This window comes from Haliaeetus albicilla, chromosome 8 (genome assembly GCF_947461875.1).
Source record: "Haliaeetus albicilla chromosome 8, bHalAlb1.1, whole genome shotgun sequence".
NCBI classification, from domain to species: Eukaryota; Metazoa; Chordata; class Aves; order Accipitriformes; family Accipitridae; genus Haliaeetus; species Haliaeetus albicilla.
The window spans coordinates 23186131-23211691 of NC_091490.1; the positions used below are offsets into that span (position 1 = coordinate 23186131).

Consider the following 25561-nt stretch of genomic DNA (forward strand, 5'->3'; position numbering starts at 1 on the left):
CAAAGGCATGTAGTGACAGGACGAGGGGTAATGGCTTTAAACTGAAAGAGGGTAGATTTAGATTAGATGTAAGGAAGAAGCTCTTCACTGTGAGGGTGGTGAGGCACTGGAACAGGTTGCCTGGTGAGGTTGTGGCTGCCCCATCCCTGGAAGTGTTCAAGGCCAGGTTGGATGGGGCTTTGAGCAACCTGGTCTAGTGGAAGAAGGTATCCCTGCCTATGGCAGGGGGGCTGGAACTAGATGATCTTTAAGGTCCCTTCCAACCCAAACCTATGATTCTATCATCTCCAGTTCCAGTGTTTGACTGCGTTTGCTACCTAATATCTAGTTAGAATTTCCTTTGTTGCAATTTGTCTGTTGTCCTTCTTCCTTTTATACTTAAATACTTTTGCAAATCTTTTGTACTTAAGTGAAATGTTGTGTTTGATTACAGCAACCTCATCAAGCATAGACAGAAGTGCTCCACTTGAAATTGGTCTTCAACGGTCCACTCAAGGTACAGTTTAACTAAAAAATAACTTTGAGGCTTATTTTATGACAGTGTACTACAATCTTGTATTTTTAATATCCTCTTTTTCTTGTAGTTAAGAGAGCAGCAGATGAAATATTAGCAGAAGCAAAGAAACCAAGAATAGAGGTAATGTCAGTAACTGTCATCAATACAAATTGGGGGTGGTGGTAAATTACAGTATTTATCTGTTCTTGTAGCAATTCAGTTGGGCTACCTGTCCTCTGGGTGCACACAGTACTTCTGTTAGTGTGAACATGAACTGGAAGGAGTTAGAATTTAAGCCTCTGATTTAAACTTGGAATTTTAGCTGCTAGTAGATGTGTGTTGTAGTATGAAAGGGGAAAGCTTGACCGCATATCTGTAAGTACCTTTTGCATTATAACCTGTCTGCTAGAACTATGGGATTGGAATAAAAGTGCTGTTTAATGATTGATTATGGTTATTTGCCATCCATGAGTTGGGATTATACTTAAGTGCCAGTCTTATCTCTATGAATGGATACTTACTTGTTTTACCTGCTATTTTAGTCCCTTTGTAGCAGTATATGAAACTGTCCCTGTGATTACTATTTTCTGAAGCTGTGTCTTAGGCAATTAACTTAATAGTGTATTTTCACAAGTGCCTCTTGAGTAGAAGCAATATGTCTAGTTATTGCACACATTGTATCTGACTTACTGTTTTTTGTAATTTTTTTTAAACTAAGTTCATCCAGTTGTCTCCTATGTGAGTTATTATAAATCTGGCTGTATATTTTTTCAGTGTACTGAGGCTTTAGATTTCTTCTTAGAAGAAGAGTTACCAAATACATAAATTCACTTATTTGAGAATTGGATTTGAACATTGTTTATGCTTAACTATAACTGCATAAGAATCATAAGAACTTTATGCTTTCTTAATGGCATATGAGCAGATGATTGCTGTGAGGTGGCCTATTGGTGATCTATGGATTATTATTTTTTTTTATTCTACATTACACAATGTGGTTTTGATGCCAGTATGTTTTGAAACTATAGATCTTCACTGTCATAATTTGGAGAACCAAGAATTCTGCATGTGAGCCTAAGGAGCTTATGGCCATCTTCTCTGTTTCCTTGCTGCTCTGGCAGCTCAGAGTCTGTAAAGTCTGTTCTTTTGGAGATCATCTCTGTGTAGAGATTCCAGGTCTTTCCTGATACATGGGCATGACTGGCTTTGCTGTGCTTCAGCCTTTCCAAACAGCCTTTTAGCAACAGGGCAGGCTTGATGCTGATTTAAGTTTTGTGGGGAAATAAGACAGATTGAACACAAGTGGTGCCAGAATTAAGAAGGTGAAAAGATGGTATAAAATTACATTTCTACTGCTTTCTCAAATTACATGTCTGCCTCAAACCTGGCTTGAGTAACTGTAGGCTTCTTTACTCTTGACTTGTTTTTTATGTTTACTAGAAATGTCATTTATAAAAGTTCTGCTTAAAGATACAACAGTTCTGAGCTGTTCTTTTCTTTAAAAATGTCACTGTTTACATATCTGGGCAAATTTGAGTGTCAGATAAATTTACCTTAAATATGTATGTCTGTATGTGTATTGTCCTGCCTGAATGTGTGCGTTGTTTGCCGGCTTTAAGTTCTCTGATTTTTCTGCTGCTCACAATTGTCATCTAAGCAAGGCTCTTTACGAGGGAATGGTAGTATTTTCATTATTCTAATTATAATTTGTGGTTCTTGAGAGGAAATTTCCAATAGCTGTACAGTTCGTGCCAGCACACAGATCAAAGATAATTGGAAATAAAGATTGTCCTTGCAAATGTGAGAAAAAAACCAAAAATAAAACAAAAACTCTGAATAGCTTTAATTCTAGTTGTATTTAGTTTTTTAAAGAGAATGCACAAAAATTAAACATTACTGTTACTGCTAGGATGAAGAGTGCGTGCGCCTTGACAAGGAGCGGTTGGCAGCTCGGTTGGAAGGACATAAAGAAGGTATCGTGCAAACGGAACAGATCAGGTAGGGATACTTTTTCTTATGGATAGTGCTTAATTAAAGGACTGGTAACAACTCTTGTGCTATTCAAGACAGCCAGTTTTAATTCTGTCCAACAGCTCTCAGTGGCAGTGTCCCTCCGTTAGGTGCTAACATTAGTAATGTCTGAGGAGGTGGAACTTCATGCCTGGTCAGACTCCTGTTCTTGAGTGGAAGTTCAGAAGTCATGGCATGAGATTTGGTTTGTCTTCAGAAGTGAGTGGACAGTTGTCTCTTCCTCCCACCAAGTCTGCCATTTCTGCTTGCTTCTTCCATGGTGTTTACCTAGGCAGTCAAATACAATGAGCAGAACTGCAAGGGGAGGCTGATTATTTCTCTATTTCAAAGAAAAATGTCCTGTATTGAGGACTGTCTTGCATGTAAAAGGAGGAAAACATTGTGAGAACAGATCAAAGGGTAACACAACCTCTGTTTGACTCCCTACAGAGCTGAGCTGCTTGCCTCTGAAGAGGCAGTCAGCTACCAGAGGACAATGCACTGTCATTGCCATAAGTAGTAATCAGTATTCAAGTGCTTAAAAACTTGCCCATCACCTTTCCTCTTCTATTGTATCCATCCAGAATTTTGTAAAGAATGACAGCTGGTTTTGAGTCTTACACCATATCTTCCCAAAGCCAAGCAGAGAGGAAATGAAAGTCTTGCAAGATCTTGTTGATGCTAAGGATCTTGGGCTTAGTAGGATGCCAGAGTCTAGTAGTTCATTTTCAAATACCTGAGTACAGAAGCCTTAAAGTAAAGGTAGCTGCTTAATTGCTTTAGTGTGTCAGCTCCCATAATGTAAAATTGGAGTCGTGCTTCATATGGTTAAGGTGTATGAGTATGAACTAATGTACTGCTTTGTCTGCATTGGATTTTGCAGATGAGTAGTTTCACTTGATAGAGCAGCTGCATTTTTGAGAAATCTGTCTCTTGAGCATAAACAATACTGTGAATGCTTGTCTGTCCTTCACTGGGATTAAATTGAAGTTAGCCTTGCAACAATTAATATAGCAGAGTTGAAGCATTTATAGAATCCATAATTACACATAATCACATGAAAAATAGGTGTTTTGAATGTCTTCTTCCTCTCTGTGTCTTGTTTAGGTGTACTTAAAAGGAAACTATATAAAAAGAAGAAAATCTGGTTGTCATATCTGATACAAAATCAGAAAGTCTAAGGATCAAAAAATCAAAAAGTACACATGTTTTGCATAAACTAGTAATTTGGATACTAGCTTGAGTGTATCACAACTTTGTTTTGGAGTTGTGAGACGATGCTGCAGTGAGGATTACTGACTATTATTCGTATTTACTTTGTATTCTATATTTACAAATTTTTTTTTAATGCTGAATGTAGAAGACTGCCCTTTTTAAAAGGTGCAAATAACATTTATAAGCAGTGAGTTTGAACTCTGTGCTTGTCATTGTTGTTACTTTAACAGCAACACAAAAAAAGTTTCCTTCCCAATAGCTTGGTTGTAAAAGGAGAATATTTCACAACCAGTACTACTTGTATTAATTTTTCAATGTACTCAAAAAAAAAAAAGTAAAATTAAATTGGGTATGTGCAGTTACAGTTGTGCAATTCAGTCCTTTTCTTCAGCTCACTTGCAAAGCAATAGGGCTCGCTGTTTGACAACCAAATTCTGTGTTTACAGTTAAAAGCAAACAGATAGAAATGTTGCACTCTTGGACTGAACTGAACTGAGCTACCTCAAGCACAGATTAATGTGGACAGAACTACTACCCTCTGTTGTTTGTTTGGCCTACATGCTCTGAAGAGGTAATGCAGCTTCCAAGTGGCCAAGTCTGTGTAACAGCACCTCAGCCGAAATCTGGATTAATCCTTTGAAAGCCTCAGAGCAGCCAGGGATTGATTGACTGGACACAAAATTGTAATCCACTAAAAATAACAGGGAGCTGAAATTCAGATGATGTTGTAAATGGAAGTGTTAGTCCTGATGCTTTACGCTTGCAATCTTTACTTCTGCTTGTGATAGTTGGGTTTTTTTGATGGTTTTTTTGTGCTAATACTGGGATGGAGTCTTTTGTCTGAAGTTTGATCCTCATGCTCAAAACAGCAATGACAAGCTCATGTAATTGTCACATATATGCAAGATGACTGTTTTACAAATTATAGCATAGCCATAAACTTTAAGCAGGATCAAGTTACTCATTCACAAATTTATTCAAAAGAGTTGTGTAGAATCATTTAGGTTGGAAAAGACCTTTAATGTTGAGTCCAACTGTCAACCCGACACCACCATGCCCACTAAACCATGTTCTGAAGTGCCTTGTCTATGCATTTTTTGAATACCTCCAAGGATGATGACACCACCACTTCCCTGGGCAATGCCTGACAACCCTTTCAGTAAAGAAATTTTTCCTAATACCCAATCTAAACCTCCCCTGGTGCAACTTGAGGCCACTTCCTCTCATCCTATCACTAGTTACTTGATCGAAGAGACCAGTACCCACCTCACTACAACCTCCTTTCAGGTAGTTTTAGAGAGCGATAAGGTCTCCCCTCAGCCTCCTTTTCTCCAGACTAAACAACCCCAGTTCCCTCAGCTCCTCCTCATCAGACTTGTGCTCCAGGCTCCTCACCAGCTTTTTTGGCCTTTGGTGGATGTGCTCCAGCATCTTAATGTGTTTCCTGTAGTGAGGGGCCCAAAACTGAACACAGTACTTGAGGTGCGGCCTCACCGATGCTGTTCAATTACTCAGTCTCTTCTGTTGTTTTTGCTCATTTAGGTCCTTGTCTGAAGCCATGTCAGTGGAAAAAATTGCTGCTATCAAAGCAAAAATCATGGCAAAGAAAAGATCCACTATCAAAACTGATCTGGATGATGACATAACTGCTCTTAAACAGAGAAGTTTTGTTGATGCTGAAGTAGATGTAACCAGAGATATTGTCAGCCGGGAGAGAGTATGGAGGACAAGAACTACAATCTTACAAAGCACGGGCAAGGTAATGCTCTGGATACCAAGCTGTTTTTATGATCAAAATGACAAACCATGTTTTTTATTTTCTGTGTCTCTAGCTTGCTAACTATAGATGACTGGGGGGATTATGCTTAGTGTTCTAGGTAAAGGTAGGCTTGGAGGATTGTTGGCACAGTGACAGAGGAGTTCATTCTTTCCTCATTATGGTAAGCCTACAATGTATCTCAATACTTGCTTCAGCCACTTAAAAGATACCAAGTAATCGCTTAATCCCTCTTAAACAAAGCTGGCTTGAACGCTACATTTGGGAGGGCTGTATGAAAGTACCTGCAGGTTTGAAATGAACAAAAGTGGGAAGTAACTGGTAACAGTAGCAACATGTGTACATTGGAAGTCCAAAGGCTGCTAAGCTGTGGAAAACACCAAAGGAGTAAGGAGAGAAAATGCGAAAACTAACAAACCCAGAAAGTGTTACCAAGAGGAGGCTTTTCTGTATATTTTTGTCCCTTCATGTTCCTTTAATCCATGTCTTTAGCTGCACTTGGTTATGTGCCATCCAGAAATGGTTGCAAGCACAGCTGATAGCTTGCTCTTTTTGGACAGTTAGGCTTTCTTTATTGCAGTGATACTTGGCACTGAATTTCTCAACGAGGCAGTAAGTCAATTTCTAAAACATTGCAAATGTCTGTTTTCCTGAGGTTACTGTCAAATCATGTCCTTTGCCTTTGCTACTTGTCTGAGTACTGTCACAGGAAAATAATGTTTAGAAGTAAATGAGGTCCTAGTTTTCATTTACCTATTTTTAAGAGTATTTTACATAGCGCTCATTTTCACAACCTGGTGTCATGGCATTAGTGGTAGAATAATTCCATTAATGAATTATGGGGTAATTACTAGGTATGTGGCATGTACCTGCATGTATGCTGCACACAGAGTGAGTGTTATTTCTTTGAGTCTGTGAGATTTGTAGCAATCTCACTGCTGAACAGTTGATAAATTGGTAAAAGCCTTTACTGTTTTAGTCATCGGAAATGTTTGTACTGAAGGAATCTGGGTAGCTTTTCCTCATTTAGCGAATCATTCATGGCATTCATATCTTTACATGTCTTCCAAGGGAAACTTGAAAAGATACTAGGGAAAGAGTTGAATGTTTTACTGTAGTATCCTTGTAATAGTGAGATGAGGTAGTGATTTTAAGCAAAACCTAACATGGGGAGAAAGACAAGAAACAGGAGATCAGGTTTGTTCTTGGACTCCAGCATGCAGTTACTTGACTAGCGTGATGAATATAATTGGCATAATAGCAAGCCTTTATTTCTTGATAGCATGGACAGAAATAATTGGATATTAATGTTTATATTTTTGTACAAGTAACAGTGAGAGTAAGTAGGAGGGGAAGCATCTCTTGTTACCCAGGGCTGTGATTTATCCCAGAACAGCTCCAGGGTTTTTTGTTTGTTTGTAGGTTGGTTGGGATGGTTTTTTTGGTTGAGATTTTTTTTTTAAAAGAACTTTTGTGAAGACCTACTCAAAAGTTGTTAGAAAATTCAGATACGTTACCTCAGACAGATCATTCTTTATCTACTTGCCTGTTCATTTAAAGAATTTTGATCAGAGAAGCATAGTACTACTCTGCAAATGCTGTTTTGGCTTTTCTGTATGATACTTGAATTGCTAATGTGCCTGATAGTGAAAATTTACAGTAAATTTATACCAAGCAGATAATTCTTTTTATTTACAGTCTCTTGAATCCTCCTAGAATGTTTAAAAACAACAGTAGTTTACATACCATATAGTGTCTGACTTATTAATATCTGAATCCTTTAGAACTCCTGGGAGAATGGTAACAAAGAGTGAGCACCCCAAAATGTCGATTTTGTTTCTTTCCAAAAATTGCTTCAGTCTGAGGCAGCTCCTCAAGCTCTCTTCTCCACAGAGAAAAAGTCTTCTATGTGAACTTTCCTAGTGTTCTCTGTAGTAAACAAAGATGCAGAGATAGCTTAAGAAGCAAAAGGAAAATACTAGGAAGATCGAGCCACAGCAAAAAGAAAATAATCTGTTGTCTTTATCGGTTTTCTGGTAGGTTTCCTCTGGTTTTGATGTGTTTGCAAAAAGTACTGATTCCTCCAGCAAAATGCTCCTCAAAATTCTATGTAGATGGCAATAATCTTAACTATATTTATGGAGTATTTATTCTTTCTCCTTTTGGACACGTTTTCTGATTCTGAAGTTTGCTTTTTACTTCAAATGGCCTTTTTTGCTTTATAGAACTGGTCCAGTTTTTTTTGTGTGGTTTGTTTTTTGTTTTTTTTTTTTTTTGAAGTCTCCAGTGATGTAGTGTTCTTCTTTAACACCTTTTGAAAGTGTTCATGATATTTGCATTCTGCCCTTTAGAGCTGCTTTTAATTCTTTCTTTGATATCTTCATTGTTACATAGCTTCCCTTGCTGAAATTCTAGTGGTGGATTTTTTTCCTGGCTATAGGGATTGGTTTGGTGTTTTTTTTGTTCACAAGAATGTTGAATTTGAGTGCATTGATACTCCTGTTGTAGAATATTTTTCAGCAGCTACCTCTCTACAGTAGGTACTATGGGCCAAATCAAGAGATGCTTCTCCTCTTGTGACTACTTTGGCCAGTTGCTCCAATAAGAAATTACTTATGATAGCTAAAGAATTAATTGCTGCATCACTTCCCTCCTTGACACTTATCCAACCTACAGAGTAACTGCAAGTTCTCATAACTACTGTTTTCTTCTTTGGAAGTCTCTGTATTGTCCCATTCATATTGGCAATGTATTGTCCCATTCATATTGGCAATATAGCTCTAATGATTTGGGACAGGTTATCATTCATTTACTATCATTCATTGGTTGTCATTCATAGTTTATCTGAGTCTAAGCTTCCTATAATGCATCACACAGGTCCTTTATATGTACGACCTCCTCTGTTACCCTCTTTTGATCAGATGTGGCATTGATCCCTGGCTGTCTTTTTTACTGATTTTTGTGAGGTTCCTACTGTTTGTAAAATCAGACATTTCAGTTCACCTGTCCTCTACTGTTTTTAAGATTTCTAGAATTTGCATTTGTCTGCTTGCTTATTTTATGTTTTGCTTAGAACATTTTATTGAGGTATTTTTCCATAGTTTTCTACCTGATTATTATGCAGTTTTGCCTTCTTTTCAAAATGCAGTGTTTGATTTAATTGCTAGTGGATGAGTCATCCTGCACTGTGTGTTTTAAATATCTGTTGGCCTTCCCCAAGTCTGTAGTCTTCTAGATTTTATGAATAATGTGACATTTTTATGTAATCACTTTTCAGGGCCAAATTGCATCTGTTTGGTCCGAGGGTTTTTTTCCTCTCATAGTAACTTAATTTTAGAACTACTTCAGAGGATCTATTGCTTAAAGCAATTTAATTTTAGGTTTGGCTAAAGGCATGCAACATAACATTGCTGTTTTGGTGAGTCAACTGACAGTTGAACCAACTGAAAATTTAGTCAGATTTCAAAAGCAATAAAAGTGCTAGATGCTAGAGCTGCTTCTGAATTCCTTTACTGTTCTTTTAACAGCCACAATTGTTGGGGGCTTTAAGAAATTAGTGTCTTCTGTTTGTCCTTGCTTTTCATGCAGTCCAATTCTCATTTTTAATCTTCACAAACACACGCAAAAATGAGTAAGGGAATTGCTGCCTTCAGACCCCATACAGCTAGATATGCTGGGGGAGAGAAGTTTAAAGAAGAAAGTGAAAATTATTTAATCTGTAGACTGATACTTGGACAAGGTGTCTTGCTCCTGTGTCTCACTGGGGTTTTTTTGGTGTTTGTTGTATGAAGCAGACATAATAATTCAGGATGCTTATTTACATCACATTAGAAGGATATGAATGAGTTCCTGATAATGTAGTCATGCTATTGACTATGGAACCTGTTTCTGGAGAACAGATTAAGTTTGTCAGATATTTATATATGTTAAATTAGTTTGAACTGAAATATTGCCTGGTGAAGATATGTCAGAATTAATATTGACACTTCTGAAACTGCAAATATTAGAGGAAAATACTAACAAAAATATTACTGTTGTAACTTCTTTATTGAGAGAACCTTTGTATATACAACAAGATATCCTTTCTGGTAGCTAAAGTTTTTAACCCACAGATAGAATATTTACCATTGTAAGTGTTTGGAGTGTTAAATTTTGAATTACTGTTTTGCAGAGGTTTCAGTTGTTTTGTATATATATTTTTAGATAAATGTTTGGCTGTTCTGTAAAACAAACCATTGAACACCTAGAAAAAAACTGTGTTTAAACTGAAATTGATTCCTTCCTTTCATGTCATTCCTCTGTCTCTCCTTCCTGAATAATCCTTTGATTTTTTTTTTTAATCATCTCCTGTAGCAGGCTTCAGCAATCTTTTCTGAAGGAAAAGCCTCCTCATTCTGTCTCTACTGTAAATGTGTTCCTACAGGAACAAATTAAAGTAGCCTAAGCAGGAGTTTTAGCATTCACAGGTGTATTTGGAGGGCATATTTTTGTTGGTGACTGCAGATGTACTTGATTTTTTTTTATACTTTTTTTAATCTCCCAGATTGGTCAGAAATATTTCTTAGATAAGCAGCATGGTAACTGGGTGGGCTGGGTTGAACATGCTCTACTTAAAAAGAAATCTTAAAACTGGAATCTTGGAAATGCACTAATATGGGCCTTGAAATTGTAACTTTGGAAATGAACCAGTGCTTTTACAGGAATAGTGAGCTCTGAGTATTTCCAATGTTTTTAAAAGAAAATACAAATCTTTCATCCTTTTCTTTGTAGGGTGTGGTGGGTTGACCTTGGCTGGACACCAGGTGCCCACCAAGCTGCTCTATCACTCCCCTCCTCAGCAGGATGGGGGTGGGGGAGAAAATAAGGTGGAAAAAACCCTTGCGGGTCAAGATAAAGGCAGCTTAATAAAAGCAAAGGCTGCGTGCAGAAGCAAAGGAAAGCAAAAAGATTTATCCTCTACTTCCCATCAGCAGGCGATGTCCATTCACTTCCCAGGAGGTAGGGCTTCAGTATGTGTAGCGGTTGCTCCAGAAGACAAACATCGTAATAATTAATGCCTCCTCTCCTCTTCCTTTCTCCTAACTCTTATTGCTGAGCAGATGTCATATGGTATGGAATATCCCTTTGGTCACTTGGGGTCAGCTGTCCTGGCTGTGTCCCCTCCCAAGATCTTGCCCACGCCCAGCCCGCTGGTGAGGGGGGAATGTTGGAGAGACAGCCTTGATGCTGTGCCAGCACTGCTCAGTAGCAGCCAGACCACTGGTGTGTTATCAACACCCTTCTAGCTACTAATGCAAAGTACAGCACTACAAGGGCTGCTATGGGGAGAATTAACTCCATCTCACCCAGACCCAATACATAGGGATATGCTAGAGATTATTGCTGAAACTTTCAATTTTGGGTAGTGCTCTTCAGTCATATTTTCTTACAGATGTGAGTATACTAGAATTACCTTTTATCAAGTGAACTCTAACCCTATGTACAGGAGAAATAACACCCATCCTATTGAACATATGGGAAGTCTTAAAGGTTATGCCACATAACCTTTCTAAATAGCTTTTGCTAAGAAACTGGAACAATGGCTATATATGCTTCATGTACGTGAGCCCATACTCATGCACATTTACATATGTTTGTGCAGTAACTGCATGGGACTTGTCCAGGTGCTGTTTTTCTGTATTTCTCGGCCTCTTTTAATAGATCTGTAAATCCCTTCTTTACTGTCTTCCTTGAGCCTTGTGTAAGTCTTTTGAAGACATTGCAAGGCGCTAGGAGTCCAGAGTGACCTGTATGGTGTCTTACTGTTATTGAGTGCCTGGCTACGTTCCAGGGAAAAGCACTGAAGTAGAACCATGTAAGTTGGACATGAGAAATCTGAATTTGAGGTAAATGTTTTTCTAATGGAATTAGCTGTGTATAAAATTGAAGAATGATCAGATGTGGGCTCCGTAAGTGGGTGTCCGTTACTAACGGAAAAACTACTTAGAGCATTAAAACTCCAGGGTCAGAGTCATGTGAAACTCAGTCCCTCTAGTTTCATAACCTTTGAATTATGAAATTGTATGTTTTTGTCAATATAAGATTGCTTCTTCATGTGCATATTACTTGCTAGGTCTAGGTTGAAATGTTGAAGCAGAGGTTGCATTTGTTACTTGCTGTTGCTTCACTTCTGCAGACTGACCAATTTGATTCTCTCACAATCCAGGTAGTTAATCTTTTCCCTGCTTAATATTTACCAAAAAATTAAGAGAATATTCTGAATTATTGGTGCTTTTATAGATAAAAATTACCTTCTTTCCTTTTCTAATAAAGTAGGAAGTAAGCCTGAATCAAATTAAATGTTTTTCTGCCTTAATCCTCATATTTCTATGTTATCTGTTCTTATGTGAAAGATGTAGACTAGGCTATCCAGCACATATTTTCCTTAGGCTTTGTTTTGAAAATACAGGAATCTTACTTTGTATAACAAGCGATCAGTTCAAATAAAAAACTTTTTTTTAAAAAAAAACCATCATCGTTTTCAGATTTGATATCTTTAATTATTGCAGCCCTGTTGTAAAGTACTAGTATCTATACTTTTCTTTGGAAAAAAGGTTGATGATGCCCAGTGTATTATATATCTATAAAAAAGGACATTAATATAGAAGGGAATGGGCTCAGCTCTAACTTCGATGACTGCGAGTTGTATGTATTAAATTCCATTATCTTTATTTTATTTCCCCACCGCCCCACCCCCGGTTTCTAATAGAGTGTCTTGCTTTGAACTATTTCAGAATGTTTTTCCTTTGTGTTTTTTCGTATTCCTGTACATAAGTATTAAATACCAGGACTTCTCATTTTCCACAAATTAATCTCATCTTTATGGTGGTAAATATTTTTAGTTTTGTGTTATCACCTGGAAAATATTACCACTGCAGTTAATACTGGCATACTTTTTTAAATTAATGTTGTTTATTTGTAGGTTTGATCCATTTAACAGTAGCTAACACATTTGAAGTAAATGCTGGGAGAAACCACTTTTTCAGTTACTTTTAGTTTTCATTTTTGTTCTGATACCTTTTGAGCATTCTTAGTAGTTAAGTCACTTGTGAGGGGATTAATACTACAGTTATAATCACAGTTTCAGTAAATTCTTTTATATGATCTTGTAACTGCAATTTATATTAAAATAACTTTATAGCAAGACTAATAGTATTTTAATCACTTTTGACTGCTAAAAGGTCTGAGAGTAAAATTTTGGGTACTTTAAAATAAATTGATTGTAAAAGCAACTTTGTGTATGGGCTCTAGGGGGCAGAATTGTTCTGTGCTCCTGAAATTCACAATATTGAATTTAATAGCAAAATTGAGAAGGCAAAGGTGTGCCAGGTTAATAGCAGCTAGTATCCTTATTAGTGCTTTTGAATGGAACAAGCATATGGCTTTAGAAAGGCTGTGCACAAGTGTAATGGCATGATCTAGCTTAAGTTCCCAAACTCCATTTTATCTTCTATTAGCTTATTTAGTAAAACTGGGAAGACATTATATTGCTGCTAGGCACTAATGCAGATGTTTTGAATACAGCACTTAAAGTAAAGATGGGCCAGATTATAAAAAATGTATTTATATTGTGCAATAATGAGTCTTCTTTTGTGAATAGGTACCTTGAATTTATCAGAAAAATTTGTAGAATAAAGCATTATGTTTCCTGAATGAAAATTTAGGTCAGCTATAAAGTAACTTCACTGTTCTTAAGCACTACTTCTATAAGTATTAAGAAAAAAAAAAAGTATTTCCATATGCTGCATTCATAGGAGAAATAAACTAGGATTATGTTATGAGGGGGATTTTTGAGCAGATTTTATACTGTGCTGTGTCTTTGGGATGTTACAGCATTGCTGCTCTTTCATGCTTCTGAATTAGCCTTTGTGCTATTTTAAACTAAATGTTTCAGTTGTCTTTTGTATAATAGTCTTGCTATAAAAATTTAGTGAAGATTACATGGAATAAGTGAGGAGTGGAACTTTTTACTGAAAACAGAGTCCACAAATATGCAGGGCTGATAGCAATTCAGTGCAGTAGGCTACAGTAATACTTAAATGAACTTTTTGGCTGGAACATAAAGAAATGTTAGCTGATTCCCAGAGTAACTTTTTGTGAAGGGGAGTGTCTGATTTCTATTTTTTTCCCCAGCAGTTAGTAACACGTTTAGTTTTATGAATAGTTTTGTATAGGTTCCCTAATCTTAGAGCTTAAAAAAATTAAGCCATGTACTCTGCTTCAGTTGGTTAGCTGTATAAATTCTAGTACTTCATTGTGAATTTCTTAAAACTACTGTTGTCCTGAAAGGACAACTAAGATGACCCATTTATTTAGGTGGTTCTACTTTAAATTGTCTGTGTGGTAGTATGCTTGTTGTATGACTTAACTGTGGTATGGTATGTACAGGTTGAAAGTGTATAGAGAATAGTTTGAGAGGTACTGTGAGCTCTCTGCAACTGTGCCTGTTAGTGCAGTTGAGCATCTTGTGCGTTGTATGTGTTATTCAAATGAAAGCAAATAAGGTAAATGGGAGAGGTGCATGTGTATGTAATTCAAAAAGATTTACTTTGTCACAACTATATAGTTCAAGGTCATATTTCTAGCTGTGGCCTGTTTCTGAAGGGTTCTTGTGTAAGGAGAGGAAGGATGCTGGGTCAGAAATGATGGAAATTTTTGTGGTCTGAATAAGCACAGTGCAGAGAATACCACTAGTTCACATATCCGTTCTACGGATATATTTGCATGCTTGCAGTTGCTTGTAACTATCCCTGAATGTCAATCTTGTCTATGTTCAACCTTTGATTCTGAGGGCAACCTAGCATACAACATAAAATGCAGTGCTTGAGGACTATTTTTAAATTAGAAGAGCAAGGAGGAGGGAAGATAAACTTCACTGTTGGCGAATAGTTTACAAGTTGAAGATAAAGATTCTTAGGCATAGGGCAGCGATGCCTTAAATGAAGGACTCCATATTTAACTATGTGCTTTAAATTTAAATGTGCAAAATATTTTCTTTTAAATATACAGTTTGTTAGTTCATGGTCCATATGAACAAATTTTTAATTCTGCTGTACTTCTATGAGATCACCTGAATACTGTTTACATTTTTTGTGTTACGCAGTACATAGGAATTGCTGAAACTGTATGATGGGAATTGTGGTGGGTTGACCCTGGCTGGATGCCAGGTACCCACCGGAGCTGCTCTATCACTTCCCTCCTCAGCTAGGCAGCAGAGAGAAAATAAAACAAAAGGCTCGTGGGTCAACATAAGGACTCACCAATTACCATCATGGGCAAAACAGACTCAACTTGGGGAAAACTAACTTAATTTATTGCCAATCATCCAGAGTAGGGTAATGAGAAATAAAACTAAATCTTAAAAACACCTCCCCCCCCTTCTTTCTGGGCTTAAATTTACTCCCGAATTCTCTACCTCTTCCCTTCCCAGCAGCACAGGGGGACAGGGAATGGGGGTTGCAATCAGTTCATCACACATAGTCTCTGCCACTCCTTCCTCCTTGGAGGCAGGACTCCTCACGCTCTTCCCCTGCTCCAGCGTGGGGTCCCTCCCACAGGAGACAGTCCTCCATGAACTTCTCCAATGTAGGTCGTTCCCACAGGCTACAGTTCTTCATGAACTGCTCCAGCGTGGGTCCCTTCCACAGTGTGCAGTCCTTCAGGCACAGACTGCTCCAGTGTGGCTCCCCTGCAGGGTCACAAGTCCTGCCAGAAAACCTGCTCCAGCGTGGGCTCCTCTTTCCACGGGGCCACAGGTCCTGCCAGGAGCCTGCTCCAGCGCCAGTTTCCCATGGGGTCACAGCCTCCTTTGGGCACCCACCTGCTCCAGCGTGGGGGCCTCCACGGGCTGCAGGTGGATATCTGCTCCACCATGGACCTTCATGGGCTGCAGGGAGACAGCCTGCCTCACCATGGTCTTCCCCATGGGCTGCAGGGGAATCTCTGCTCTGGTGCCTGGAGCACCTCCTCCCCCTCCTTCTTCACTGACCTGGGTGTCTGCAGGGTTGTTTCTCCCAAATGTTCTCACTCCTTTTTCTGGCTGCAATTGCCGTGCAGTTTTTTTCCCCCCTTCTTAAATATGTTATCCCCCCAGAGGCGCTACCACTGTCACTGATGGGCTTTGCCTTGGCCAGCGGCAAGTCTTTTTGGAGATGGCTGGCATTGGCTCTGTTGGACATGGGGGAAGCTGCCAGCAGCTTCTCACAGAAGCCACCCCTGTAGCCCCCTGGCTACCAAAACCTTGCCATGCAAACCCTGTACAGGCATATTGCATTTCTGGTACTGCATCATGCCTTTCAGTCTGCTGCAAAGGACTTAGCAGTATGTCTGAGCATATCAAGGAAATGTGTAAAGAAGTGTGGTAAGGGCTTGATTTTTTCATTCTTCAGCCCTAATACTGGGCTGGTTTGGACAATATTTATAGCATTCTGCAGCTCTTGATCATCCTGGGATGCATGTCGAACAAGAAATCCTTCTTGTCAGCTCAAGTTTGAGTTTATACGGTTGTTCCTAGGCTCTTTTTCTCTCCTCAGTGAAACACCAGAATGTAAAATCTGATTAAAAAGTGGTTACAACTTAGCTGTAAGAAAGTTTTGAAGCCCTATAGAAGCCATGCTGTATAACAGTGTATATGCTTCTAGTTTTATATGTTAGATTTAATCTTCTGTTTTTGTTCAGATGATTGAGATGAAGTATGCTTTTCTTGAATTTTTTTTGCCTCAAGAATTGTTTTCTGTCAAGTTAAAGTTGGTATTTCTCCTTGATGATCGTTACTAGAAACTTTTTTTTCCTAGCATGAAAAAGCTGCTATTGTGACTAGAAGTCTTTGTTAATGAGCATTAGGGTTTTGGCTAGTTATAGAAATTAAAGATAGGCTGCAGAATGAAGATTGCAATTTTTTAGAATAAATTGTGATATATTTAAGTGGAAGTATTTTTATTACAAAAGGAGTCTTGTTAGTGATGTAACTGCATTAAGTCTTCCCCAGCCAAGCAAGCTGATCTTACTTGCTCTGGTATTTCTCCTCAAACAGCCTGGTGTTAAATTAACACCAGTGATAGTAACTTGCCTTGGTGTATGTTAGTCACTGTGTTGGCAAGGGATAGATAGAGCATCTGTGCCAGTAAATTTTGAGAATTTATTTACTGTTGCAGGCTTTCCTAAAGAATCTGTGTGACTCTTTCTGTAAGATGATTGACTACGTTTATCTGACCGTAGCTGCTGTTATTGATTGTCTTTTGGATACAATTGTTTTCTCTTCCAATTTGCATCTAGTGCATGAGTTGTCTTTTTAGAGGCATGAGTGAGGATGGGTGGAAAAATCTATTATGATAGGGCTTTATTTAAGATAGTATCAAAAACCTGATTTGGAAGTGGCTGAAACATTTTGACTCTTCTCCCCCCATCAGTGTGACGAATTATTATTAGGTGTGGGCATGGTTGGAATCAACAAAGAGATAAGGATTTTCCTAAGCATTGCTTTTAAAGCATATGTTCAGATTTTTGTAAGTCTTAGTGCGCAAAACCAGATAGCTTCTTTTTTTTTCTGCTCTGTCCCCCAGATCAGAAGTTTTTGGTAATAAAAATGTTGCACTTGGTATTAAGTTTAACTAAATCCAGGGCAGAAGCTAGGGGATATTCATATTCTGATCTCTGAAGGGATGAACAATGAAAACTTAGCAGTCTTGTGACTCTGCAGGGCTTTGCGAATCAGCTGATACCTGCAGTGGACTTAATGCTTGATCATTTTTCTGTCACAGTAATGTAATCCCACGTCCCTGACCAACCCAGTGAACAGCATGATGATGATGATACTAGTTTGAGTGCTTGTTAAAACACTACTGTTTTTTCCCCTTGCAAACAGATATTATTTGTGGCCTTGGGGGACCTGCATTTTCATGCTGTGGAAAAAAGACATCAGCAAGAACACTTTGTAATTCCATGCTTATTAGCAACTTGTTTTCAGCAGATGGGAGAAAGTCCTGTGTTGGTTTTTTTTACCTGTTAGAATTTAAAATTTGGTCCAGGACATGCAATTTCAGGCTATTAAAATCTGAGATGCTAAAATGCCTTTGAAAAATTCATAATTTTAAATTTAAGCTCACTTTAAGAGTATGTTAACTATAAGTTTTATGAATTAAATATGGATATGAAAGCTGGTCATAGCTTCCTTGTGACTGAAAAAAGACTTGCCTTCTACATGGATAATCACTCTTATAAAACCCTTTTTCTTGTTATTTAGTTTCTTGTCCTGAATTTCAGAAGACTGAGTAGCTTGTCATTTCCAGGAGACCAAATGTGATGAAGTACAGCAATGACAAGAATTGTGATTGATATGCTGCCCAGCCCACAGTTTGGGAGAAATCTCTGAATTCCCAGTAAAAAGTGTGTAGTTTAGACATTTTTTCTGAAGAACAGAGCTGATTTTGAGTACCCCTGTATAATTGATACGTGCATGGCTCAGCTCTAAAGTTTTTATTCTTCCAGGATTTTTCTGACTGAAAAGAACTTCAGATACAGTTTTGTGTGAGTTCTTTCAGCGTTTGTGAAAAGAATTGGGCTTGCTCAAGGAATGGCTTTGTCTTTATAAGTGGTTTCTGGTGGTCTTCCAGTTCCTGCCCCTCTGGCTTGGAGCAGATTGACAACATTGTCCTGGTTTTGGCTGGGATAGAGTTAATTGTCTTCTTAGTAGCTGGTACAGTGCAATGTTTTGAGTTTAGTATGAGAAGAATGTTGATAACACTGATGTTTTCAGTTGTTGCCAAGTAGTGTTTAGACTAAAGTCAAGGCTTTTTCAGCTTCTCATGCCCAGCTAGCGAGAAAGCTGGAGGGGCACAAGAAGTTGGCACAGGACACAGCCAGGGCACCTGACCCAAACTGGACAACGGGGTATTCCATATCATGTGATGTCCCATCTAGTATAGGAACTGCCGGGAGTTGGGGTGGGGGGAATCACCTCTTGGGGACTAGCTGGGTGTTGGTTGGCACGTGGTGAGCAATTGCACAGTGCATCATTTGTACATTCCAATCATTTTTGCATTACTCTTGTCATTTTATTAGTGTTATCATTATCATTATTAGTTTCTTCTTTTCCGTTGTATTAAACTGTTCTTATCTCAACCTACGAGTTTTACTACTTTTCCCGATTTTCTCCCCCATCCCACTGGGTGGTGGGGGAGTGAGTGAGCGGCTGCGTGGTGCTTAGTTGCTGGCTGGGGTTAAACCACGACAGTCCTTTTTGGCACCCAGTGTGGGACGCAAAGGGTTGAGATAACGACAAACCTGACCAGAGCTTGTTAAAATAAATTTGTTATAAGCATTCATTATATTGGTCTAATAGTCGCTGGTCATTATGTTGATTTATGTGTTCTTAGAGTAGTTGCTCTGGTTTTTAAAGTTCTGTTACGTATCACCTCGCTTGCTGTATGTGGTTCCTCTTCTGCTGCTTATCATCCGTGGGAGGTGGATTAAGGTTTTCGCTTTGATGTATTGTATAACACTGGTTTATGGTATGATAAAGTCATCGGCTGTGGGATTAATCCGGTATTTGCACTCAGCATTGTCACCTTTATACTGCGGAAGCCATCTGTGGGAAACTATTAATAATTATACCATTTACCTTTCCTCCTTGGAAAACCAGTCTATGGGTGGGGTACCTTTCTTCCCCTCTCCTTTCTCCTTCAGTCCAACTACAATGGAGTTTGAGAATTTTGAAAAATTTGAATACTCTTGGGATGTTGAGACCAGCACGGTCCTAGCCCTACTGCTAGGAATTAGCATGGTCCTGAATGTGGTTCAGCTCTCGTTTAAGGTTAAACAACTGTTTAATCAGATCACCCAGAGGTCTGCCCTGAGGCTGGATAATTATGAGTGGCAGGGTGTGTGAGGTCGTATGGGCAAGCACCTAGAAAAGTGGGCACCTCCAGTGTTTTGGAAATGCACCCCTGAACAAGTGCAGAATCCAGAAGAACTAGTGAAATATTTGGAAAAGGTATGCTGTCACCCCGGCAGCTCCAGAGAGATACAAATCACTGCAACCTGCTGGGGCCTGGCCCATGCCTATCGAGCCCTGTTCGACACCACTCAGTACCCTCAAGGGGAAGAGAAGGTCTCTGGACCTAACAACAAAATGATGAGCACTGTGGTCACACAAACCTCGGCAATGGGCGCCATGGCCCCTCCAGCCCCGGTGACAAGCATTACAGCCACCCAGACCTTGGCGACAGGCACCGTGACCCCTCCAGCCCTGGTGATGAGCATTGCGGCTACCTAAACCCTGGTGACAGACACTGCGGTTATCCAAAACCTGGCAAGCGGTACTGCAACTGAACCAGCAGACCAACCTGCACCAGTATCAGTTGCCCCCGTACAGAAGAAGAAATATACAAAAAAATCAGTTCACTTAGCGAAGGAGGAAGATGAGCCAGGGTCATCAGAGGAACCAGAGGAAGAGGCAGAACCAGAGGTAATAACATGATCCCTATCCTTGAGTGAGCTGCGGGATATGCAAAAAAGATTTTGGCCGCCGTATAGGTGAGCATATTATCACCTGGCTCCTCCGATTCTGGGACAATGGGGCTAATAGCTTGGAATTAGAAGGTAGGGAAGCCAAGCAGCTGGGATTGCTTGCCAGGGAAGGTGGCATTGACAAGGCAATTGGAAAAGGGACACGAGCCATCAGCCTCTGGAGGTGACTCCTGTCAAGTGTGAAGGAAAGGTACCCCTTTAAGGAAGATGTTATATGTCAATCAAGCAAGTGGACCACCATGGAAAAAGGTATCCAACGTCTGAGGGAATTAGCTGTGCTAGAGACGATTCATCATGACCTGGACAACCCACAATTACCCAAAGATCCAGACGAAGTCCAATGCACACGACCCATGTGGCGGAAGTTTGTACAGAGCGCGCCATCATCCTATGCCAACTCACTGGCAATAATGACCTGGAAGGATGAAGAGGCGCCGACAGTGGATGAAGAGGCTCGCCAACTCCGTCAATACGAAGAAAATCTTTCCTCCTCCCTACAAGCCTGCATTTTGGCTGTGGAGAAGCTGTCCCAGGATTTCCAGCAATTTAAAGAGGATATGTCCTATTCCCCACCTGTAAGGACCAATGTCTCAGCTATTAGGAGTGAGCGCTCCTCTGCCCAAGAGAGAGAATACAGAAGGTACACACCACGAGGTGCCCTGTAGTTTTACCTATGTGATCATGGAGAAGACATGAGGAAATGGGATGGAAAACCCACCTCGGTCCTAAATGCGCGGGTACATGAGCTGCGAGGAAAAACCACCACAAAAGGGGATTCTACCAGGAAAAATGCCGCTCCAGTTTCCAAACACAGTAGAAGGGCTGATCTTATTTCTGATCCTCTTGAAGGGAATTCTGAGCCAATTTTACGAGAAGCGAGTACTGAATACTCTGACCAGAATTAGAGGGGCCCTGCCTCAAGCCAGGTCGAGGAAAGGGGTAACCGGGTCTATTGGACTGTGTGGATTCGATGGCCTGGCACGTTAGACCCACAGGAGTATAAGGCTCTAGTAGACACCGGCGCACAGTGCACTCTAATGCCATCAAGTTATAAAGGGGCAGAACCCATTTGTATTTCTGGTGTGACAGGGGGATCCCAAGAGTTAACTGTATTGGAAGCTGAAGTAAGCCTAACTGGGAATGAATGGCAGAAACACCCCATTGTGACTGGTCCAGAGGCTCTGCGTATCCTTGGCATAAACTATCTCAGGAGAGGGTATTTTAAGGTCCCAAAGGGGTATCGATGGGCTTTTGGTATAGCTGCCTTGGAGAAGGAGGGCACTGAACAGCTGTCTACCCTGCCTGGTCTCTCTCAAGACCCTTCGATTGTGGGGTTTCTGAGGGTTGAAGAACAACAAGTGCCAATTGCTACAACGGTGCACCAGCGGCAATATTGCACCAACTGAGACTCTCTGATTCCCATCCACCAGTTGATTCGCCAACTGGAGAGCCAAGGAGAGATCAGCAAAACTCGCTCACCCTTTAATAGTCCCATATGGCCAGTGCAAAAGTCTAATGGGGAGTGGAGACTAACAGTTGACTATCGCGGCCTGAATGAAGTTACGCCACCGCTGAGTGCTGCCGTTCCAGATATGCTAGAACTTCAATACGAACTAGAGTCAAAGGCAGCCAAGTGGTATGCCAGAATTGACATTGCTAATGTGTTTTTCTCAATCCCTCTGGCAGCAGAGTGTCATCCACAGTTTGCCTTCACTTGGAGGGGCGTCCAGTACACTTGGAATTGATTGCCCCAGGGGTGGAAACATAGCCCCACCATTTGCCATGGACTAATCCAGACTGCACTGGAGAAAGGTGAAGCTCCAGAACACCTGCAATACATTGATGACATCATCGTATGGGGCAACATGGCAGAAGAAGTCTTTGAGAAAGGGAAGAAAATAATCCAAATCCTTCTGAAGGCTGGTTTTCCATAAAAGAAAGTAAGGTCAAGGGACCTGCGCAGGAGATCCAGTTTTTGGGAATAAAATGGCAAGATGTACGTCGTCAGATCCCAATGGACATGATCAACAAAATAGCAGCTATGTCTCCACCAACTAATAAAAAGGAAACACAGGCCTCCTTAGGTGTCGTGGGTTTTTGGAGAATGCATATTCCAAATTACAGTCTGATTGTAAGCCCTCTCTAGCAAGTGACCCGGAAGAAGAATGATTTTAAATGGGGCCCTGAGCAACAACAAGCCTTTGAACAAATAACGGGAGATTGTTCATGCAGTAGCCCTTGGACTAGTCCGGACAGGACCAGATGTTAAAAATGTGCTCTACACTGCAGCCGGGGAGAATGGCCCTACCTGGAGCCTCTGGCAGAAAGCACCTGGGGAGACCTGAGGCCAACCCCTGGGGTTTTGGAGTCGAGGATATCGAGGATCCGAGGCTCGCTATACTCCAGCTGAAAAAGAGATATTGGCAGCATATGAAGGAGTTCGAGCCGCTTCAGAAGTGGTTGGTACTGAAACACAGCTCTTCTTAGCACCCTGACTGCCAGTGCTGGGCTGGATGTTCAAAGGGAGGGTCTCCTCTACACATCACGCGACTGATATCATGCAGCTGATGCCACGAGGAGTAAGTGGGTCACACTGATCACACAACAGGCTTGCATAGGAAACCCCAGTCTCCCAGGAATTTTAGAAGTGATCACTGACTGGCCAGAAGGCAAAGATTTTGGAATGTTGCCAGAGGAGGAGGTGGCACGTGCTGAAGAAGCCCCGCTGTTTAATAAACTGCCAGAAAATGAGGCCATATGCCCTGTTCACTGACAGATCCTGTTGCATTGTGGGAAAGCATCGGAGGTGGAAAGTTGCTGTATGGAGTCCTACATGATAAGTCACAGAAGCTGCTGAAGGAGAAGGTGAATCGAGTCAGTTTGCAGAGGTGAAAGCCATCCAGTTAGTGTTAGACATTGCTGAAAGAGAAAAGTGGCCAGTGCTCTATCTCTATACTGACTCATGGAAGGTGGCAAATGCCCTGTGGGAGTGGCTACAGCAATGGAAGAAGGGCAACTGGCAGCACAGAGGTAAACCCATTTGGGCTGCCGCACTGTGGCAAGATATTGCGTCCTGGCTAGAGCATCTGGTTGTAAAAGTATGTCATGTAGATGGTCATGTACCCAAGGGTCAGGCCACTGAAGAACATCGAAACAACCAACAGGTGGATCAGGCTGCCAAGATTGAAGTGGCTCGGGTGAACTATTTATGGCTCAGTGGGCCCATGATACTTCAGGCCATCAGGGAAGAGATGCAACATATAGATGGGCTTGAGATGAAGGAGTGGACCTGACCATGGACACTATCACACAGGTTATCCATGAATGTGAACCATGTGCTGCAATTAAGCAAGCCAAGCGGTTAAAGCCCCTGTGCTATGGAGGGCGATGGCTGAAATATAAATATGGGGAAGCCTGGCAGATTGACTATATCACACTCCCACAAACTCGCCGAGGCAAGCGCTATGTGCTTACAATGGTGGAAGCAACCACCGGATGGCTGGAAACATATTCTGTGCCCCATGCCACTGCCTTGAACACTATCCTGGGCCTTGAGAAGCAGGTCTTGTGGCGACATGGCACCCCAGAAAGAATTGAGTCAGGCAATGGGACTCATTTCCAAAACAACCTCATAGACATCTGGGCCAAAGAGCATGGCATTGAGGGGGTGTATCGTATCCCCTATCATGCACCAGCCTCTGGGAAAATTGAGCGATACAATAGACTGTTAAAGACTACATTGAGAGCAATGGGGGGGTGAACTTTCAAACATTGGGATACACATTTAGCAAAAGCCACGTGGTTAGTCAACATCAGAGGATCTGCCAATCGGGGTTGCCCTGCCCAGTCAGAATTTTTACATACTGTAGAAGGGGATAAAGTCCTTGTAGTGCACATAAAAAATATGTTAGGGAAAACAGTCTGGGTTACTCCTGCCTCAGGCAAAGGTAAACCCATTCGTGGGATTGCTTTTGCTCAAGGGCCTGGGTGCACTTGGTGGTTGATGAGAAAAGATGGGCAAGTCCGATGTGTGCCTCAGGGGGATTTGATTTTGGGTGAGAATAGCCAGAATTAAACTGTATGATATTAGTTGCTATATAATCCTGCTACTGTATGTTATCATTACTATAAATTTTACATGCTATATCCATAGTAAGAATCACTTAGATCAAGCAAGAAAGAACTGTGATAAAACTGAGCAAAGCGCAGTAGTGATGGAACCAGAACTGACTCCAGCATGCAGCAGTCCAATGGTGCACACCATCCTCCTGCTGCGTCCAATGTCACCTGGTCGTCACACTGCACTGAAGCCCAATTCTGCTCTACTGACTGAGAGGACTTTGCACCATCCCTCCTGCCCGTATGACAGATGGAGCCCAGAGTCGGAAACTAAATGAACTCAACGAACATTTTTATGAACACGACCCATAAACTAAAGGAATGATATCTCTGTGTGTGCATACATATATATATATCATTGCTTGTATGTCTCAAAGGGATGGAAAAGGTGATGATGATTGACCAGGATGTAACTGAAGGTATGGGAACTAAGCATGATGTCAATGGTATAGAATAAGGGGTGGATACTGTCCTGGTTTCAGCTGGGATAGAGTTAACTGTCTTCCTAGTAGCTGGTACAGTGCTATGTTTTGAGTTTAGTATGTGAAGAATGTTGATAACACTGATGTTTTCAGTTGTTGCTCAGTAGTGTTTAGTCTAAAGTCAAGGATTTTTCAGCTTCTCCTGCCCAGCCAGCGAGAAAGCTGGAGGGGCACAAGAAGTTGGCACAGGACAGAGCCAGGGCAGCTGACCCAAACTGGACGACGGGGTATTCCATACCATGTGACGTCCCATCTAGTATAGAAACTGGGGGGAGTTGCGGCGGAGGGAATTGCCTCTTGGGGACTAATTGAGTGTCAGTCGGCAGGTGGTGAGCAATTGCACTGCGCATCATTTGTACATTCCAATCCTTTTATTACTACTGTTGTCATTTTATTAGTGTTATCATTATCATTATTAGTTTCTTTTCCATTGTATTAAACTGTTCTTATCTCAACCTACGAGTTTTACTTCTCATCCCGATTTTCTCCCCCATTCCACTGGGTGGTGGGGGAGTGAGTGAGCGGCTGCGTGGTGCTTAGTTGCTGGCTGGGGTTAAACCATGACCAACATGCTGAAAGAGGTCAAGTGAAGAAGCTTAGAGAAACTTTGTATTACAGCGCTTTCTAAATGATTTCTACAAAATTCATCCCAGAAGTCTTTGTTTTGTAATTAATCCTTTTTTTTTGGTAATGCGAGTGATGTTAATTAATATCACTTCAGTGTTAGTATACAATACTCTAGAAGAATGTAGGCATTTTGTGAATACTTTATACTCTTCTGAATCAGTAGAAAAGCCTTTTTTCTTAACTGAAAAAAGGTTTCTTTTACTGATGAAGCGTTACTGAAAATTCACAGTAGTGGCAGACATTGTGTCCACATATCTTTATAGCTTAAAA

The 25561-nt window shown here is 40.6% G+C and overlaps 2 protein-coding genes across 2 annotated transcripts in view; one reads left to right on the plus strand and one right to left on the minus strand.

Annotated features, from left to right (window-relative positions):
- Window positions 1-25561, minus strand: part of GLRX2 (glutaredoxin 2) — a 375306-nt gene that overhangs the window by 16387 nt on the left and 333358 nt on the right. The gene's annotated exons all lie outside the window — the stretch shown is intronic.
- Window positions 1-25561, plus strand: part of CDC73 (cell division cycle 73) — a 122975-nt gene that overhangs the window by 8243 nt on the left and 89171 nt on the right. Inside the window, exons 4-7 of the mRNA XM_069789344.1 lie at window positions 434-496; window positions 585-637; window positions 2406-2494; window positions 5264-5480. Coding sequence (XP_069645445.1) covers window positions 434-496; window positions 585-637; window positions 2406-2494; window positions 5264-5480 — 422 coding nt within the window. The remainder of the gene's footprint in view (window positions 1-433; window positions 497-584; window positions 638-2405; window positions 2495-5263; window positions 5481-25561) is intronic.